This window comes from Barbus barbus (genome assembly GCF_936440315.1).
Source record: "Barbus barbus genome assembly, chromosome: 4".
In the NCBI taxonomy this organism is placed as follows: domain Eukaryota; kingdom Metazoa; phylum Chordata; class Actinopteri; order Cypriniformes; family Cyprinidae; genus Barbus; species Barbus barbus.
Window position 1 is genome coordinate 6,756,605 of NC_136732.1, and position 20,967 is coordinate 6,777,571.

At 37.8% G+C, this 20,967-nt stretch overlaps 2 protein-coding genes across 3 annotated transcripts in view; both read right to left on the reverse strand.

The window, feature by feature from the left end:
- The window catches only part of LOC306867168 (uncharacterized protein), a 514,062-nt gene that overhangs the window by 110,850 nt on the left and 382,245 nt on the right, over positions 1–20,967 (reverse strand). The window lies entirely within an intron of this gene.
- LOC306866969 (chymotrypsinogen A-like) lies at positions 5,075–11,511 on the reverse strand. Its single transcript, XM_079412430.1, has 6 exons — positions 11,415–11,511; positions 7,801–7,821; positions 7,542–7,707; positions 7,194–7,462; positions 6,936–7,078; positions 5,075–5,655 (listed from the first exon to the last, which is right to left on the reverse strand). Exons 1-6 carry the CDS (start codon positions 11,467–11,469, stop codon positions 5,296–5,298), a joined length of 1,014 nt encoding a protein of 337 aa, XP_079268556.1. The 5' UTR covers positions 11,470–11,511; the 3' UTR covers positions 5,075–5,295.

The window sequence follows — 20,967 nt, forward strand, 5'->3', positions numbered from 1 at the left end:
TAATAAACTAATGTTTTCTGAGTCCATGTCGCAAGGATGAAGTTTCTGATCCTGACTCACCGTCTCCTCATTAGACGCGCCTTTAGAGAGAAATACATCTTTAATGATTATGATTAAATTATAATAAAAAAATTGAAAACAAAAACTCTTATTTCGTTAAGTAATAATTTAAAGGTTTCTATAGATATATTTATCATGTCTGTGAGGCATGTATTCGCTCAGCTTCGGTTCATTTTTGTGAAGCGCTCCTGTTAAAGACGCAGAAAGCACATCATGTTTGTTTTCTTTGTTTTATAACAGAACTACCTTTTGTTGGTATTGTGAGTGCGCACAAATACAAGTAGACCCTTTACAGGTCCAAATGATGTATTACTCTTATCAAAAAGAAAAAAAGACAGCGTAGGCTATTTTAATTTGTTTCCACTGAAAACATTCCAAGTGTTTGCTGGTGCCTCCATGTCCTGCAGAGCGCGCTTTAGCTTCCACTCTCCGCACAAACTTAGATATAGACTAGCGCACATTATTATTATAGCGCAGGTTTAACGTTTAAACATTGTTATATACTTGAACTGTTTTAGTATATCTATAGATTTTATTTTAGGCAAGTCGTGATGATATGAGGAGGCTAAATTGATCAAACATAGGCTATGATCAGCTCATGCAGCTGGCCGCTTGGTCGTTACTTTAAAAAAAACTAAAACTTATAGGCTATTTAACGAACAAACATGCTCCAAACGTTTTTCTAAATTAACTTAATAAAGAAACGAAATATAATAATTTTGCTATTACACACAAAACTGAACTATTTTAATAGCCAAAACAGTATATTATAAACTGTTTTAGGTGAAGGGTGGAAAAAAAGACGGGCTCGGGCCGGTAATTCTGATAAGCTGTTGGACGTGGGCCGGGCTAGGGCCTAAATTTGAGGCCCGTGCAGGGCTCTAAACGGAGCTCCGGTGGAATTGAAAGTAAACTCGCGCATCGCCTGAGGCCTACATAATTTGGACATGATGAAGGTACACTTGACAAGCTGTGAAGCTTAATTTTACCACAAAGCTAATGTTTAAACTAGCTTTATTGTGTGCCGTCAGTGCGGAAAATCTGCGTGTGTTCCTTAACATTATAGCCCAGTTCACTGTTGTTTAAAAACCGATTAACGCCGACAGTTTATTCTAATGGCATAAGTGAGATTGTGTTAATGCACTATTAACGTGTTAACTTCGACAGCCTAAGCTATATTCTTACGAACATTGGACAGAAAAAAAAATGATCATCAAAAAAACAAAAACAGAAAAATGTCATTGACCATGTTGACTTTCATGAACAGCTTATTGAGTCAAAAATACTCAGAAAACAACGTTCGAACTTGGACAGACTGAAAATTTTCGTCTAATTTACGAACAAGATGTGCAGAATTTGTCAATGTATAAAACCACCATTCATACATGCTGTTTCACGATGAACACGACGCCGCTTTCGGTCCGAAACCACTAGCAATCATCCGACTTGCATACTCTTTTATCCTTTCTCACCACAATAATCCTATTTAATGTTTACTTAACCAAAGTTTACCACGTTCGTATCATTTTAATGTTGGTAAACTTTTGGACAGAAGCCACAAACTTACCCACATTCGTCGAAATCTGTGAAATCCTGTTAACTCTTCCTCCCATGCAGAGCGATCGTGACCTAGACAATCTTATTTCTGACATGAGAACCGTTGAGAAATTCAGCGTCAGAATAAAATGTACGAGCGTTATGATTTTTGGACAGAAAATCTCTGCCCCTGTTTTATCCCGATTTATTAACAATTTATCATGTAGCAACGCATATGAGAATTTAACCCACACAAGATTTTTTTATCGTTTTGCTACTGATAGAATTACATGGAAAAATGATATCTCAGTTTCCTTTAGAATCATAGTTTAACGTGCGTAACTGCTTGGACAGAAGGTGTAACAAACGTTAGTAAACGTGGTGGATTAAGGGAATTATATTTTCAGTGTTAGTAGTAATATTTTGTAGAAGACACACCAAAATAAATGTTATGCACCAAAATTCAGGATTTTATTAAAGGAAATGAAAGAAATTACTTAGGAAAAATCCAGATGCACTGAATGACCCACCCTGACATCCGCAATTTATGGGGACGGAAATAAAATAAAGTCTCATTACACGATAATGCCAAGGCTTAGTGGGATAAAAGTATCTTTATTATTTCTTACATCTAGTGAACTACAAATAAAAAAATTACAACAACTGGATATTATTATTCAATCTATTTTGTTCATTACACCCCTTGTGGACAGAAACTGTGGAATCGCTCATCTCATAACCTTCTACTTCAGTTACGTCTGATCAAATGCACGTTTTCATTCTTTTGCTTGGGTTGAGCTCATAATTTTTTGCTTAGCTGGGACAGCAGCTCCGCTAATTTCTCTCTATTAGACCTACCTTCTCTGTTGGCATCCTGTGGTAACTAGGAATTACAAAGCTTCAGTCTGGATCCAGCCAAAGAAAACAAAGACCTGAGAAAAGATGCCAACCCCCCAGAAGACCTCACTGGATGCCAACCTCAGACAACATACAAAACTACTAGCAAAACTTGCTACAAGTTTGATTGCAACATATAATCATTGCTGTTAATAGTGTTCACCATCTGCTTGATTACATGACATTAACTAACTGCTTGATTTTAACCATACATTTCTGCCATATGGACATCAACTTGAGATTGTCACCACTGATAAGCTATTACTAAATATAATGTAGAAACTTACATTTTCTGTAAAGCTGCTTTGCAACGATTTGCATTGTGAAAAGCGCTATACAAATAAATTGAATTTAATATTTCCTTTCTTTTAGCCTGGTCATCCTAAAAGCCTCCCCATGGAGACTGGCCTGTCACTCATAACCAATAAGGGTCCCAGTGTTCCTCAGATCATTAAACTGCTGGACTGGGAGGACGACACAGACCACTGCGTCATGGTCATGGAGCGGCACGTGCCCTGCATGGACTTGAATAGTTTCATGAAGCTCCACAGAGGATCTGCAGCCAGCGAGGCATGGACACCTCAAACCTGAGAACCTGCTCGTGAACCAGAACACCCTGGAGGTCAAACTAATCGACTCTCGAGTGCGGTGAGTTCATGAAGTTTTGTTATAATTAACACATCCTATATGTAAACAACATGTGAATGTGTGTCAGGCTTCTTTAGTGGCACAAGATCGTACTGTCCACCAGAAGTCATGCAATGCTAATGACAATGAGGTCACAGGGGATACTCCTGTTTGAAATGGTGTGTGGATATTATCCCACATACAACGACCTACACATAATCAGTGAGAGCAACCTGCACCAGACCTAGCGTGTCACAACCCGAGATCTTCATCAAAGAACAAAACTGGACAATTTGAATCCTAAATCACACAAAAGAAATGTATTTTTTTTTTTGTGGTCATGGAGTAAGACGTGGAGAACATCAGAAAACAACTCCTGTGATTCAACCCCCCAGAAACTGTAATATTTTACAAATGCAAGGTTGTTTTTTTAATTGCATCTATTGCAGTGATTTGCCATGATGTAATTTTAATGTGATTGAGCTCAAACCTGTATGAATATGAATGAATATGCCCGATGAGATCAAAATGCTGCTAATAAATTGTTTTTGAATCTTACAAGTATTGGTAGTGTGCTGGATTTTCTTTTGTTTCTTAGTTTGTTTACTTATTTTTTCCTACGCACATTACCCGCAGGTGTGCGATGATGATTAATTGTAAAACGTTTAGTGTCATATTTAAAGTGATGTCAATATATAGTGCATTTTTAATTACACCATTGTACATTGTTTAAAGGTTCACTTAAGTGCCATAAATGTATGTTTGTGTAAGTATATGTACAGTGATATATATATATATATATATATATATATATATATATATATATATATATATATAAAGTGCATATTTTTTAATTAAAGTTGAACTAATGGGCTGCTTTTGGTGCTTGACACTACATTGAATTCAAATGGATCTGATGTTTTGAGATCTAAGCGACTCGAGCATATGAAAAGTCCCTCTCAAGAGATATCAATATTTCTAAGGTTGGTCTTTGATATGATCCTCTCTGTGCTAGCGTCTGTATTTAGTTCATCATGCGCCATTCATCGCCCATATAGCTACAATAAATGTTATATAACCTGTAAAAGTTGATGAAAGCATTGCGATGCACTTACTGCCTAAGATAACAGTTACAGCCTTTCTACTGACACTCCATCTCCGTCATTCGCTGGTCAAAAACCATGTCAACTCCATTTGAACTTGAATTTCATATAATGTTAAGTGCACGCTGATCAGTAAAGTCTGATACTATACCAATGCTGACGACGCAGTGTTGTTTAATTATTGAATTTTTTCCCCTTTTAATTTTTATATATCAATATATCAGAATTTATTAAGAGACCAAAATACCAAATGTATGACTTGGATTCACAAGCAGTATGTACAGCTACAATACTTCTTTGTTAATGTTTACATGGTTAAGGTGGAAAAAGGGTCCTAAGGTTGTTTTAAAAGTTCAAATGACCAAAAACCAAAGTAAACTAATAAGCTTTATGCATTTTGTTTGTTATTTGTGAATATTGCATCTAACATAATACATAATCTGCACGGTTAATAAGCCCGTCGACTTGATTGCTCAACTACTATTAGAACTGGATGATGACATCACTGAATTCAATAATGAAATACCTTTAACTGAAAATTGAGTAACTGTGAAAATTACCACTGTCCTTCTGTATTACCGACACACTACTTTCCTATTTGATACTGTAAAGCTGCTTTGACACAATCTGTATTGTTAAAAGCACTATATATAAATAAAGGTGGCTTCACTTGAGTTAATTTAGTAAATGTGATATAATTTAAAAGAAAAAAAAAAATTTGATCGGAAAAAAAAAATCACACAAAAAAAATCTTGAAATCCTGGAGATTTCAAATCCTGATTATCAGACATATAAACAAAAATAAAGAAAAACAATAAAAAATAAAAATAAATGAATAGTAGAGATGGACCATATTGATTTATTTTATTTTTTAAGATCCTGAATCTCAGAAGACATATGTATGCTAAACTTCATTATGATCTTATAAAATCAATAAGAGAGCTTTTCAAGAATAGTACATTTATAGAATAATAAAGAATGAATGGTAAACACAACAATATAAGTTTATGAGAGTATTTATAGCAGAACTGTCCTCTTCATCAAACCCTGAGAATTACTGTTCAAACAATCTTTAGGAAGCATGATGGAGGGAGAAAGGAATGATGGTCAGTGTGAGAGAAAGTGGAAATAAGAGGAGGTTGGGCATGCTTCTGATGTTGGAGTTGGATATCTGAGCTGGAGATTTAGTTGTAGTTGTAGTTGTAGTTGGGGTTGTAGTTGTAGTAGGAGTTGTTTGTTGAATGTCATTGTTGAATTGAACAAATCCAGGCTGGTTGCTGCCCATGTAAGACTTGATCCAGTCCTGGTACTGGGAGACTCTTGCGAACACGGTGGGAAATATGGGGTCAGCACATTGTTTACCAAAACTCACAATACCGGACTGAATCCACAGGGAGCCGTTCCTACTGACCATTGGACCTCCAGAGTCTCCCTGTATTGACAAACATTCAACATTTACCGTATTGACCCGAATATAAGACGGTTTTTTCTTGGAAATACATGTGAAAAAACGCAGTCGTCTTATATTCAGGGTCTAGACTTTGACATGTCAATAATACACCCAACGCCAAATACGTGTAAAACGAGTGTGCCATGAAATACAAGATCGCGAGTGAAAACGAAAGAAAAAGAAAACCTTAAAGTCGTAACTGTAATGTTAGCCTGATGGGACCAAACTTCCTCTGTAACTGATTTTAAAACACAAGACAGTAACCAGATTTGAATAAGATTTCACTTCACTGTTAATAAAATGCCGGTAGGCTAGTCCTAAATGTTAAATAATTCAGATGGGCTACCTGTTATTTTTTATGGTATATCAAAAATTTTATCTTTTTAAATGTCATTGGTAGATTTTAACAGTATTTACCATACTCTCAAAACAAAAATTAAAATAGGAAAAAAATGCAATATGAAAATAATTTAAGAAAAAATGTGTTTTACTGAGAAAAAAAGATTTGGTTTTCAAAATGCCTTTTTCCAAAACATACATCTGGAAAAAGGGGGGTCGTCTTATATTCAGGTCAATACGGTATATCTCTGGCAGTATGTTATAGACATAATAATGCTAGTGTTGGTAAAAGTATGATGTATCCGTTAAATTTTTTCTCAGGCCAGCATACCAATTTCAATTGTTTGCAGTAGGAGCGTGAGCATTTTTCTCTTGTCACCGAGTTGAAAAATGATGCATTTTGGGTAAAATCAAGTGTGCGACACACATCCTAAAAATGAAGCTAAAACATTTTGATCATATCCCTCTGGTGGCTGGCTGCAGTACTCCTTGTAAACGAATGAGACATAAGGCAAACAAACAAATTATCCCCTCAAAAATGGTTTCTGTCATTTTAGTTAGTTCCTATATCACACTGATGTGTGTGTGTGTTTGTTTTTTCTAATAAGTTTGGTTTTATTTAGTTATTTAATGCCATAAAAACAGGGTGTTGCATTAAGATTGTGTGATTGGGTCTGAGGGAGGCGGGACTTTGATACCGCGGCTAACTTCACTAATCACTAACTTCACAGACTCTGACTCCAAAAGACATCATCTACACAAGATGCCAGCAGACATTATACAAGTTCATGATTGGTGGAGTAAAGTTGGGGTTTAATTAAACAACTGGGTAGTCGGTGTAAAGTATGCAGGTGACAAAACTGTTAGTGTTTTGGTAAATTGATATAATTAAACAGGTTTAAAATGAATGACTCGCGTCTTACCTGACATGCACCTTTTCCTCCCACATTTAACAATCCAGCACAAATCATATTGCTCGTGATTTCTCCTCCATAATTCTTATTACAGTCACTGTCACTCACAACTGGTATCATCACCTCCTGCAGTGCATCAGGAAGCTGGGTGACTATGACACAGATCAGAGGACAATTTAATGGCTTTTAAAAAACATTTCTAGGTAAACTGTTAAAGTTTACAGTATTGTTTGTATTTGGTTGATTGTAAAGGGAATGTTCACTCACCTCCCTCTTGCAGCCTGCCCCATCCAGTGACCCAGCTCTCTGTACCTCCGCCAAATACACTCCCAGCTGCTGCCAGACAGACCGGCCTAATGTAATCAGAGAAATTCACAGAGGAGGAGAGCTGGATCAGTGCTATGTCGTTGTTAAAAGTAGAACTGTCATAGTTAGGATGGTTGATGACTTGACTCGCTCTCCTGGATGTCTCATTAAGGTTTGAGCCGGATTGGCTCAGACGACCAAAGTACATCACAACTCTTGACAAAAGGAAACTGTAAATAGAGAAAGTCTGCTTTAATCCCACTATTATCAATCTACAAATGTACCTTAAGCTTTATTGAAGCTTCATACCTCTGGAAGCAGTGAGCTGCAGATAAAACCCAGTCTTTAGTGATGAGAGTCCCGCCACAGTTATGGCTTACGCCAAAGACATGAATGCTGACCTGCCACGGCCAATCACCTGCCGTCGCGTTCTCCCCTCCAACAATCCTATTGCTGAGAGGGGCTCGACCACATACTGATGAGAGAAAGCATGATTTCCTTCTTAAAGTGCCTCACGGACACAGAGGATTCACATTTGGACAGTTTTATGGCCATTATTACAACTTACCATCTAACTGGCAGAGGGAACCTGTGTGAAAAGACAAAGATAAAATAAGCAGTCAATGATCTGAACAGAGCTGATAAACTGGGCTGTGTAGCTCACAATCACTTTTTTACCTGTTACATCAGCGCTGGTGCATATTTGTGTGAATACAAGGTTGTTCACCTGAATAATGTTGTTTATTGATTTTAGCCAAAATACCTGTTAAATGATTTCATATTCATGACATGAATAAAGTAACTAATCAGGTCAGTTTCACATGTTTGTGAATTAGATCCTTCTGGGTTTGCGTTAATTTGGAGCGAGAGATACGGGGGAGTGGATGAGTCTTTTATAAAGAATATCTCTTTGGATTTGAGACTTGTCTTTGCAACTTAAGGGATTCTTATTTATGCACGGACAGCTTGTAAAATGCAAAGAAGGGGTTTGGAAAAGATAACTCTTTGAACAAATCGTCTGAGAGTCGTTGACAAATAAGGTCAAATTAAATGCATATTATAAGAAAATTAAAGCATTTTAGACCTGTTGTTGGGTATTCCCAAAAGCATATTATGAACGTTTCAAACAGGATAATGTGGGCATTTGTAAAACAGGCTTCCCACTCTTTCATGAACGCCAGATTCAAGGACTTTTTTAAGCACCATTTATTTTATATCAAGCACCTATCAAACAGTCGTGTTCAAATGAATTGAATTAAATGCTTTGAGGTCAATACTGGTAATATTCAAATACAATTTCTGAAATATTGATAAAATATGCATCAAACTGTTTTTTTCTGTAGTTCTTGTACACAATTTAAATTTGAAAGTATTTTGCAATTTTTAAATGAATAAAATGTGGTTAAATGTTGTAATAACACTGCAAAACCTGTTAACATTAAAAACTAACATGTTAACATTCTTTCAATAGAGACGTTACTCATTAATAAATAAACTCAAGTCAAAATTATTTTGTAAATCCCTTTTATTTAATCTTTGACCTAGAGGAAGGCAGCTGCTCAAAACTTCAATCATTTTTTATTTATTTTTTTGTTAATATGTCATTAACATTTTAAACCCTGGACATGTGCAAATCTGCAAAAACAATAGGACTTTCTATTTGCTTTTAAACTGTAAACGCTTTTCACTAAACTGTTTTTCTTATTTTTCAAGTTCTACATTTTCTCCTTAGCTCCATGTCTAGTTTTGGAAATTAATTTTTAGTCCATCTCCTATCCTGAAAAGTCTGTCTTGCAGAGATTGACTAAAAATGAGCTCCTAAAACTTACTGCCAGATTCTGGAAGATAAATTCTTCAAACAGTGGTACAAGAGGATGTGGTGCTGGTCCTTCATGAGTCACTCTTGCAACTTATCCATCTATAAAGCCTATAAAAAAATTGTCTTCATGTATTTCATAACACTTGAGCAAGCAAAGCCTCTGAGAACCTGACACATTCCACGTCTGGAGACTCCAGGTAGGTTGCAGATCTGAAAAATGGTGGGGTTGCAGACTAAATGGTTTCCGATGGTTCTTCACATTAATTATTTTGCAGTTAACATGGGTCTTTTCTTCTCCACCTGTTTTTGTCAGACCCCGTTGACCCAATGAGCATTTTGCTGACCAATGGTGATGCCTTAACTTTGCAATTTCTGTATTGCATTAGTTTTTAATATTTCTCATGGGGATTTAATAATATTTGAGCACAAATGCTCGCCTTGCTCTGTTCTGTGATGCGCGTTCGTGACGTCACATAATACGCAATTACGTGGAAAAGGTCACGGTTGACTTAGGCGGAAGTACCGAGTCAGTAGGGTTTTTAATATTAAAACACCCAGGATACGCACACGAAATGGGCATTTTAAACGATAAACTGACACAAAGACATTTGAATATGTGTATATGGTCCTGCTTCCGCACATTTGTAAACACTGACTCGGTACTTCCGCCTAAGTCAACCGTGACCTTTTCAACATCATTGCGTATTACGTGACGTCACGAACGCGCATCACAGAACAGTGCAAGGCGAGCATTTGTGCTTATAAAACTTAAACTTTTTTATTTATTTTTGAAATGACCGATCGTTTCGCTAGATAACACCCTTATTCATCGTCTGGTATCGTTTAAAGCTCTTTGAAGCTGCACTGAAACCGTCATTTTGACCTTGAACCGTTTGGGTCCCATTGAAGTCCATTATATGGAGAAATGTTTTCATCAAAAACCTTAATTTCTTTTCGACTGAAGAAAGAAAGACATGGACATCTTGGATGACATGGGGGTGAGTAAATTATCAGCAAAAGTTTTTTTAAAAGTGAACTAATCCTTTAATGACTACAGACCTGTGGCCCTAACGTCTGTAGCCATGAAATCATTTGAAAGACTGGTTTTGGCTTATCTGAAGGACATCACTGGACCCTTACTGGACCCCCTGCAGTTTGCCTACAGAGCAAACAGGTCTGTGGACGATGCAGTCAACATGGGACTGCACTTCATCCTGCAGCATCTGGACAGACCAGGGACTTATGTGAGGATCCTGTTTGTGGACTTTTAACTCCGCTTTTAACACCATTATCACGGAAACCCTTCAAAATAAACTAACTCAGCTCTCCGACCCCACCTCCGTCTGCCAGTGGATCAACAGCTTCCTGACAGACAGTGTTTCTGTCACAGGAACAGTTTCTTCCCTCAGTCAATACATCTCATGAACACTCAATAATAAACGTGGAACACACAACTAATACATTATCCATTCACCACACTCACTTATTTTATTTTTATAATTTCTAATTTGCACATACTTGACCTGTACATACATAGTTGTCTATATATATATATATATATATATATATATATATATATATATATATATATATATATTATTTTTTTTTTTTTTTTTTTTTTATTATTTTTTTTTTTTTTTTGTCACTAAAACAAATTCCTTGTATGTGTAAACATACTTGGCCAATAAAGCTCATTCTCATTCTCATTCTCTGACAGCACATTTAGGACCATTTTTGAAATAGCGCCATAAACTACATTTAATTCAAGCACTTTCAATGACCTATGTTTGTTTTCAAGGTTTTCCAGGCCTTGAATCCAAATGTCTGAAATTCAAGTCGTTTCAAGAAGCGTGGGAACCCTGGTAAAAACATTAATACAAATGCAGAATTTGTGTACGGAGCCCCATACATGACATGCAGGAAAAAAATAGTAGGCTAAATCCTGTTCTTACTATTTCGTTCCCTCGATTTATAAATTGTGCACACGATTTACTAATTTGTTCTCTCGATTTGCTAAATTGTGCACACAATTTATAAATCAAGGGAACGAATTAGTAAATCGTGCACACAATTTAGCAAATTGAGGTAAGGGAATAGTAATCATGTGCACGTTTTAGTAAATTGTGCTCACGATTTATTTATTTTTTTATTGCATGTCATGTGGCTCTGTATTTGTTTATACAAAACCAATTGAAAGCATTTGACCATAGTCTTTAGATCCAAAGGTTTTTACATAAGTTGTCAAGGGTGTTTACAAAGGTTCTTAAGAATTAAATGGCTTGTCAGTTAATAAACAATTGAAACAAACATTATTAAATGTACTTTTAATGTTGTCATGCTGCAGGCGTTTTGTAAGATCTTACCTGCTATGCAGAGAAGTGTGACTCCAGCAACACTCAAAGCACTGTTGAACTTCATTCTTCTGTTCTGCTCTGTGTTCTGACTGCTGTTTCTGCACTGTCAGAGATGCAAAGCAAGTACCACTGCATTTATCAAGAGTTCCCTGTCTCCACCTCTCCACTACGTTCATCTCTGACCCATATTTTTTTTTCAGAAAAAAAAGCTTCTTGAGCTTTTCATAGGTGACTTTTTTGGATGTGGGTGGGACATAACATCACCACTTTTTACTAAAGTTGATTTTGTCCCCACAACTTCTCCAAAATTTCCAATTTCCACCTGGATCATGAAATACACACAAGGCATGTACATTTAATCCCCCTTCCATCTACATGTTTAGCGCCAGTATACAGAAATGAATTGTGGATTAAATATATTATAAAATGTCTGTGAATGTTACATTTCTAGAAACGAGTAGTTTTCTTGCTATGTCTGTTTATGATTTTTTTTCCCTTTAATTGTCTGTGAATCTTAGATTTGGTAGAGTCTGTTTTTTTATATATATAATTTAATGAATAGCAACATCTGCTTAATGCTTGAAGTAGTGAAACGGTTTAAAATTCACTTGTGTTCACTTAATTTGGATTTTGTGATAACACTGACTAATATGATATCTATCTTTAGCCATTATGCTATGACTGGACTAGGGCTGCCACTAACAACTATTTTTATTTCGATTAATCTATCGACTAATTTTTCGATTAATCTAAACGATTAATTTCCCGCAAAAAAAAAATCAACAGTTTTACTTAAAAATGTTATATTAAACCAAATGAAATCCAAATTTCTATGAAATCCTTTTTAAAAAGAAAAAGTGAAGTGCGACATAGAGTGCAAGTGAGAAATGTGAGAAAACCAGTATGTGCAGTCAACACTATTCATACTTCCAATAGCAGAACAGTCGATTATCTTTTAAAATTTGTCTGTTAACAGTATTTCAGGTCTGGAGGTACATCACTGACAATGACTACATTGTGACAAGAATTAGAATGAGAGAGGAATTTTCACAAGAAGTGGATGATCCCTGGTTTCTTCACAGTCACACGACAGGTAAAACCAGACGACTTTCTGCAGCTTTCAGTGAGTCACATTATATTTGGGGAAATTACAGCCTCTTGTAAGATCGAGGTGAAAACAAGGAGGATCATTTCTAGAATTTATTTGCAGAAATTAACAACTGGTCAAAATAATGAAAAAACATAAATCATGTACATTTTTAAACAACACAATACTAATGTTTTAACTTTGAAAGATTTTAGAAATGATTATTTGGTGGAATAAATCTCCAGCAGTTTTTCTCATTGCTGTTGGGTGACTTTATGCCTCTCCTGGCACAGAAATTCAAGCAGCTCGGCTTTGTTTTATGGCTTTTGACCATCTATCTTCCTCTTGATCACATTCAGTAACAAAAGCATGAATAAGTCTTTCTGCATCAGGCCTCGATAAAGGGTGGAAAATACAACGTAAGTGATATTTTTTTAAACGAGTATTAAAAGTCAGCTGTGCATCAAAAATCACACACAAATTTCACACCTGCACTTTAGACAGTTCTCCCAATCAGCAGACTGTAATCACTTGCACTTGTCACTCGTTTACTCACCTCATCACCCGCTATATACTGTATAAGCACACGCCTCAGTTCACTGGTTCACTAGTCTCTATTTCTCCTGATTATTCCAGATTTTTAAATCTGTCCTCATGACTTGGCACGTCACTTTCTTTGCATGATGTTCTCAAATAAATACACAGAAACTGTCAAAAAGTCACTTCCAAGAGCTAATCATGTAAAGAGCCGAGAAACAGCACAATGTGAGTCACTTAAAAGTAAGTTGATTCAATGATGTTATGTGAAGTGAACAAATTGTCTTTGGGTAACATTTATTGTGCACTTAAATGAATGAAATGCAGTGAAGAAGGGTAAATGTTTTACAATCTGTTGATCCTCTCTATAATGACCAGTAAAGCACAAGATATTATTTTCCCTTTAATGTTCTTAATATCTGGAGTGAACACAAGACCACTTTGAAGGCCCAGTCGTCTGTAAAAAATTCCACTCTCATTCTTCTAATTCTTGTCAAGGGGTCACAATGTAGTCATTGTCAGTGATGTACCTCCAGACCTGAAATGCTGTTAACCGACTAATCTTAAAAGATAATCGACTGTTCTGCTATTGGATGTATGAATAGTGTTGACTGTACATACTGGTTTTCTCACATTGTGGCCTATGTACTTACATAAGCACCTGTATATGGCCACAATGTGAGAAAACCAGTATTAGTAGGTTAGAACGATGAAAGCACATGCAGGTATTTTCTTTGATTAGATAAAGCATCATCAATTTCATAAACAGAGCAATACAATGGCCACTGCATTACATCTGATCTTGGGTGTTTACAATAAAGACTTTCTTTTCAGAAATTTCTGTAGTTATTGAAATATGCTCATTGTTTGCATTGCATAAATTATTGGCTCAGTGTGACACATTTTTATGTTCTCATCTGAAATTAGTGTTCTTTTATCACAATATCACAATTAAGTGAACACAGGTGATTTTAAACATTTCACTACTTCAAGCATAAAGCAGACGTTGAACACCAAAACAAATAAGCAGAGGTACTAAAAAAAAAAAAAAAACATTGATCACTGTATTTGATTCACACCAGTTCCCAGAAATGATTCACATATTTTATATATTTAATCCACAATTCATTTCTGTATACTGCCACAAAATATGGAGGTGGATGGTGGATTATAAAAATGTCTGTGAATGAGAATGCTAGATTTGGTAGGAACTTCATCACTTCAATCACACCAGTAGTGTATTTGTGTGTCTGTGTTTTCAGATGTGATGAAATTATGAAGACTGAGACATTTGTTTTATTTATTTTTCCTTTGTTGTACATGCTCTCTGAAACTTTTTTCCCCTAAAAGTTTTTCAAAAATTGCTGGTAAAAAGTAGTTAAAGTACACAAGTACATTAAGATACTAAACTGCTGAAATTATGTAGTGAAGAGTCTGTGCCTGATCTTGTGATGATCGATGTTACTGGCTGGTGAGCAGGAGGAGGTGATGGCATGGTGAGCAAGAGGAGGTGATGGCCGATGTTACTGGCTGGTGAGCAGGAGGAGGTGATGGCATGGTGAGCAAGAGGAGGTGATGGCCGATGTTACTGGCTGGTGAGCAGGAGGAGGTGATGGCCGATGTTACTGGCTGGTGAGCAGGAGGAGGTGATGGCCGATGTTACTGGCTGGTGAGCAGGTGGAGGTGATGGCATGGTGAGCAAGAGGAGGTGATGGCCGATGTTACTGGGTGGTGAGCAGGTGGAGGTGATGGCATGGTGAGCAAGAGGAGGTGATGGCCGATGTTACTGGGTGGTGAGCAGGAGGAGGTGATGGCCGATGTTACTGGCTGGTGAGCAGGAGGAGGTGATGGCCGATGTTACTGGCTGGTGAGCAGGAGGAGGTGATGGCATGGTGAGCAAGAGGAGGTGATGACCGATGTTACTGGCTGGTGAGCAGGAGGAGGTGATGGCCGATGTTACTGGCTGGTGAGCAGGAGGAGGTGATGGCCAATGTTACTGGCTGGTGAGCAGGAGGAGGTGATGGCATGGTGAGCAAGAGGAGGTGATGGCCGATGTTACTGGCTGGTGAGCAGGAGGAGGTGATGGCCGATGTTACTGGCTGGTGAGCAGGAGGAGGTGATGGCATGGTGAGCAAGAGGAGGTGATGGCCGATGTTACTGGCTGGTGAGCAGGAGGAGGTGATGGCCGATGTTACTGGCTGGTGAGCAGGAGGAGGTGATGGCCGATGTTACTGGCTGGTGAGCAGGAGGAGGTGATGGCTGATGTTACTGGCTGGTGTTATGATGTCAGAAAGTTGTGAAGACACAGGACACGAGATTTGGCTGCAATGAGCGAAAAATAGCAGGCTGACAGAATGTTCACTCTATCCAATATTTTATCTCACCTTCAAGATCTAAAGGACCCTGGTAATTAACCATCATGCAACAGTAGGGCCACATCTGATTGACGGTGCCTGCTAAAGTGAGGGGAACAGGGAATCCCAAATGTGGTACTCTTTTACACGTCTAATTGCACGTTCAACAAGGATCCGGAGTCTGGCAATGGCCTGGGTTCTCAGTTTCCTCGCTGCTAAACTGGTCACTGTGCTTGGGGGGGTGATTAATTTTGCCCTAACATCCTCCAACAGCTTTCCAATGAGGAAGACCTTATCTGCCATCACCTCATTACCTGGCTCCAGTAAATCCAAGGTTCCTGACTGCCTTGTCAACTCCTTGTCTGAGATGGAACCAGTGAATAATTTTGACGCAAATGTGATTGCACCACAGGGTGCCACTCCAATTAATGCTTTGAAGGTGGTGTGGCTCTTGTAAGTTGAGAATGTTTCAGAGTGGAGGGTAATTGCCTCTGGGCACTCACATCTGAACTCTGTGCAGTCAATAATGACCCTCATATTTGGGCAGTACTGCTGAAATTTCACAGGCATTGTCCGTCTCACCTGTTCCCGGGTCATCCCGATTTTAATTGATCCCAACACAAGGTATAAGTAGTTGGACCATGTTATTATAATGCGACTCACTGTAGAAGTGCTCACTTGAAATATCTCAGCCAAAACTCTCTCTCAAAGACCGACAGCGACTCGCAAGCAAAACATGAAAAACTCATCAATGAGCTGCATCTTGCGCTGGGGGCTTGGCTTCACAACCGCTTTTTCTGCAGTTGAAATTCCAATCCTCTTGGCTTTGGACCAGTATACAATCTTGGATGCAGAGGGCTCAATAGATCTCCAGAAAACAAAAAAGATGTTTTGTTTGAGAACCTCGTGAAATACCTGAAGTCTTCATCAGACACACACCATCTATCCAGCAAAGCTCGAGAGATGGTAAGGCTTGACACCAGTTCCTCCAACTTTATTTTTTCCAATGCCTCATCAAGAGCACCTAACAATTAACCATTACAGGTTTATGCAATTATATTTAATTTAATACATTTAACATCAAGCCAGAGGGGACAGTGGCAAGGAACCAAAACTCCCTCTGACAGAATGGAGAAAAAAAACCTTGGGAGAAACCAGGCTCAGTCAAGGGGCCAGTTCTCCTCTGGCCAGGATATTATTGTTTAATTATTGTTTTAATTACATTTTTAAATGTATAAATGTATTATATTTCTATTTTTATATTGTTGCAATTTCTAACAATAATAGTATTATGTAGTTAGGTATTTTATTATTATATTTTTAGTTATTTGTTTTATTTTTATTGTATTTTAGTCGAGGTCTTCACTGGGGATATGTCTCTGGGGCTCATCGCTGACGATCACCGCAGACATCATCTCCCGGTGCCGATCCACCATCTGATCCGGACAGGGGCTGAGAAACAGAATAAGAAAGAAACAAATATTAGTGTATATGCCAATCTTCTTACGATGTAACGAGTACATTGTGTGTTATGGGAAGTGTTCCCGGTTCCAGTAGACCTAATTAATGCAGCCTAACAATCCTCTAATGGATTTGAATAATAGAAGCGTATTAGTGTGTTATGTGTAAACCAGGTTAAAGAAATGTGTCTTTAATCTAGATTTAAACTGACAGAGTGTGTCTGCCTCCCGAACAGCATTAGGTAGATTGTTCCAGAGTTTGGGTGTTAAATAGGAAAAGGATCTGCCACCTGCAGTCGATTTTGATATTCTAGGTATTATCAAACAGTTTTGAGAACGCAGCAGACGTGGAGGACTATAGTGTGATAGGAGCTCGCTCAAGTACTGAGAAGCTAAGCCATTCAGGGCTTTATAAGTAATTAACAAGATTTTAAAATCTATACGATGTTTGATAGGGAGCCAGTGCAGTGTTGACAGAACCGGGCTAATATGGACATACTTCCTGGTTCTAGTAAGGACTCTAGCTGCTGCATTTTGGACCATCTGTAGTTTGTTGATCAAGCGTGCAGAACAACCACCCAATAAAAGCATTACAATAGTCTAACCTTGAGGTCATAAACGCATGAATTAGTATTTCTGCATTTGACGTTGAGAGCATAGGTCGCAATTTAGATATATTTTTTGAGATGGAAGAACGCAGTTTTACAGATGCTAGAAACATGGCTTTCAAAAGAAAGATTGGTATCAAACAGCACACCTAGGTTCCTAACTGATGTAGAAGAATTGACAGAGCAGCCGTCAAGTGTTAGCAGTAAGAAATTACTCGTCATACAGATTTTTATATTGACTATGCATTCCATTTCTCAATTTGGTGTGTTTCACCAGGCCGCAAAGAAATATAGAGCTGAGTATCATCAGCATAACAGTGAAAGCTAATACCATGTCTCCTGATAATATCTCCCAAGGGTAACATGTAAAGCGTGAAAAGTAACAGCCCTAGTACTGAGCCTTGAGGTACTCCATACTGCACTTGTGATCGATATGATTCCTCTTCATTCACTGCTACGAACTGATGGCGGTCAGATAAGTACGATTTGAACCATGCTAATGCGCTTCCACTAATGCCAACAAAGTGTTCTAGTCTATTTAAAAGAATGTTGTGGTCGATGGTGTCGAACACAGCGCTAAGATCCAGTAGAACTAATAAAGAGATGGGGTGAGAGAGGGGTGGTGATGGCGCAGTGGATAAGATGCATGCCTTTGGTGTGAGAGACCCGGGTTCGAATCCACTGTGAGACACCAATGTGTCCCTGAGCAAGACACTTAACCCTAGTTGCTCCAGAGGCGAGCGACCTCTGACCTCTATATAGCAATTGTAAGTCGCTTTGGATAAAAGCGTCAGCTAAATGAATAAATGTAAATGTAAATGTAGAGATACAACCACGATCAGATGATAGAAGCAGGTCATTTGTAACTCTAACGAGAGCAGTCTCAGTACTATGATACGCTCTAAATCCAGACTGGAATTCCTCACAGATACCATTTTACTCTAAGAAGGAATATAATTGTGAGGATACTACCTTTTCTAGTATCTTTGACAGAAAAGGGAGATTTGAGATCGGTCTGTAATTAACTAGATCTTTGGGGTCAAGTTGTGTTTTTTTTTATGAGAGGCTTAATAACAGCCAATTTGAAGGTTTTGGGGACATATCCTAATGACAATGATGAAGTAATAATAGCCAAAAGAGGATCTTTGACTTCTGGAAGCACCTCTTTTAGTAGTTTAGATGGAATAGGGTGCATGCATGTTGGTTTAGATGATTTAACAAGTTTATACAATTCTTCCTCTCCTATAGTAGAGAATGAGTGAAATGTCACGGAATTTGTCAAAGTTTGGATGAATTAATCAAAAGTAGGTCATTACACTTAAATTGAATCGTGATAAGGACTAGTATTTGTAAATATTAAGCCGCAAAAGTCAATTTAAATATGAATCCTGCATGTTCTGCACGTCTCTGTATAAACGGGGGGAAATTTTTTTTTTTTTTGCGCTCGCTGTGATTTCAGCATCTGCCATCTCAATGAGGACATAAATACATGAACAATATCTCCAAAACTGCTCTGAGAGTCACTTCACCAGCATTTTACCATTTCATTTGAGTAAAACTAGCGTCATATCATATACACAAGAACTTTAAAAGGTATTCACAGCAACCCGTCAAAATAAAAGTTTGGTTTAACTTATTAAACCCATTGTGCCAGAAATAGGCTATATTACTGTTATTTAGTAGAATATACATACTACTACTACTACTGTTGCAAAATAATAAAGCTTTATTTTTTTAAGGATTAATCACAAAATATTTAAATTTTAATAGTAAATCCCCTTTATTTGCCAAAGATTTTAATGTTTAATTTTCATTAATTAAAATATAAATTAAATCAATGTTTTATGCCTTCATCTGATAACTTTAAAGTCTAACTGTCCTGTATTATTGAATTTCCGTCCCTTGTAAGATACCACATCTAAAAAATGTACCTCTATGGGCTTAATCGTATATCTGCTTTACTACCTTCCTCTGTTTCTGTTATTATTTTTCTGTTAGTGGTGAGTGTTTCAGAACCATTTTCTTAAATTTTTTGGAAGTTTCACCTTTCTCTGTCTCCTGAGGACACCCTGGTTCAAGAGTTGTCACTGAATATACTGAAAAGTCAAAATCCGAAAGATTCGGACATACTGAGGGATCTTGGAGGTTTTGGGCTATCTCAGTTGTGTCCTTTAGTGGATTTATTATGTGTAACGCACCTGGTATAATAGGAGACAGTGAGGGCCGGCCAGTGGCTCCCAGGGCCCCGGCCTCAAAGGGGGCAAAAGGAGAGAAAAGGTCCTGTGTCCGACAACCTATAAACTCATCTAAATCTTCCACCCCGTCTCCCTGTGCCAGAGTTAACCGATCCTCCTCATCATCATCATCATCCTTGTCATCCTCCAGATTCACTAAGAGTTTTTTCCCCAGAATACTTTGAGGACCGGTGGGGTTTTTGGTTTCTGTTCCGTTTGATGTTTTTTCTTTTCTTTTCTTTTGCCCTTAGGAGATTGTATAGGAGCTTGTACTGGAGGGCTTAGAGGCGGAAAATCATCTCCCAGGATCCAGTCTTTCCTCCAGCCTGATATTAAAGTGGGGGATGTTTGTATCCGTATATGTGTGACCCCTGTCTTAGGCCTGACAATGCTTGTGTGGCTCTTTTCCGCTCCCTGCTGGACTGAAGCTGAAGTTACACAGCCAACTACCTGTGCAAATGTTCTGTTATTATTTATGTTGGCGTTCAGTGGTCCATTTAGGTCCAGCAGAGTCCAAGAACGTAATTCGGTCACGACTAAGGTTTCGCCCAAGCTGAATTGCCCTCTGGGAGAACCTTTTACCGAAATTCCGCATTGCCCATTTGACCGCAATCTCAAAAGCATGTAACCAGTCTGATCTCTGTGTTTCTCCTCTTAAGGTCTCTAATGTGTGCTGTATGATCTCTTCATAGTGTTGCTGTAACACCAATTGTGTCGTGTATGCCCAATTCTTTGCATTGCCCTCCAGCATTTCTTTTGTGGATACTGTGGGGGCAAAGGGTTTAATCACACTTTTCAGTAATTCAGTTAATCTTTTCAAGGTGACCGGTTGATTATTCTTGACCCGTGTATCAATATTGCTAAGGTGATGGACCGATCGAATCAGATGATACATGTTCTTGATGGTGTTTAGAAAGGTGGGAGAAGCAGGAGACTATTCAGATTTTTTCTGCATGTTAAAGTTTTTTTGTCCTGTTCTTTTTTTCTGGGGAAAGTAATTCTGCACCCACTGAATCTTCCCCTGTGCCGCAAACCCCTGTCTCCTGTTATTCTCCCCATTCCGAGGGAAATATGGTGTGTTTCTGTGTCTTCTTACACCACTTTTGTTACAGACATTATGCGTTTACCAGGTGGACAATTGCATTACATATATATTAGTGCTGTCAAAATTAGTGCGTTAACGCATGCGATTGATTTTAAATGTTTAACGCGTTAAAAAAAATTAACGCTATTATTTTTTTACTTCTTGTGGGAGCTAACATGTGTACTACGTGCTCGCCAC

Coding starts and splice junctions, on each gene's coding strand:
- LOC306866969 (XM_079412430.1), bottom strand. CDS start 11,469: ATGAAGTTCAACAGTGCTTTGAGTGTTGCTGGAGTCACACTTCTCTGC. Junction 7,822..11,414: donor CACACTTCTCTGCATAGCAG/GTAAGATCTTAC, acceptor CTTTTCACACAG/GTTCCCTCTGCCAGTTAGAT. Junction 7,708..7,800: donor TTCCCTCTGCCAGTTAGATG/GTAAGTTGTAAT, acceptor TTCTCTCATCAG/TATGTGGTCGAGCCCCTCTC.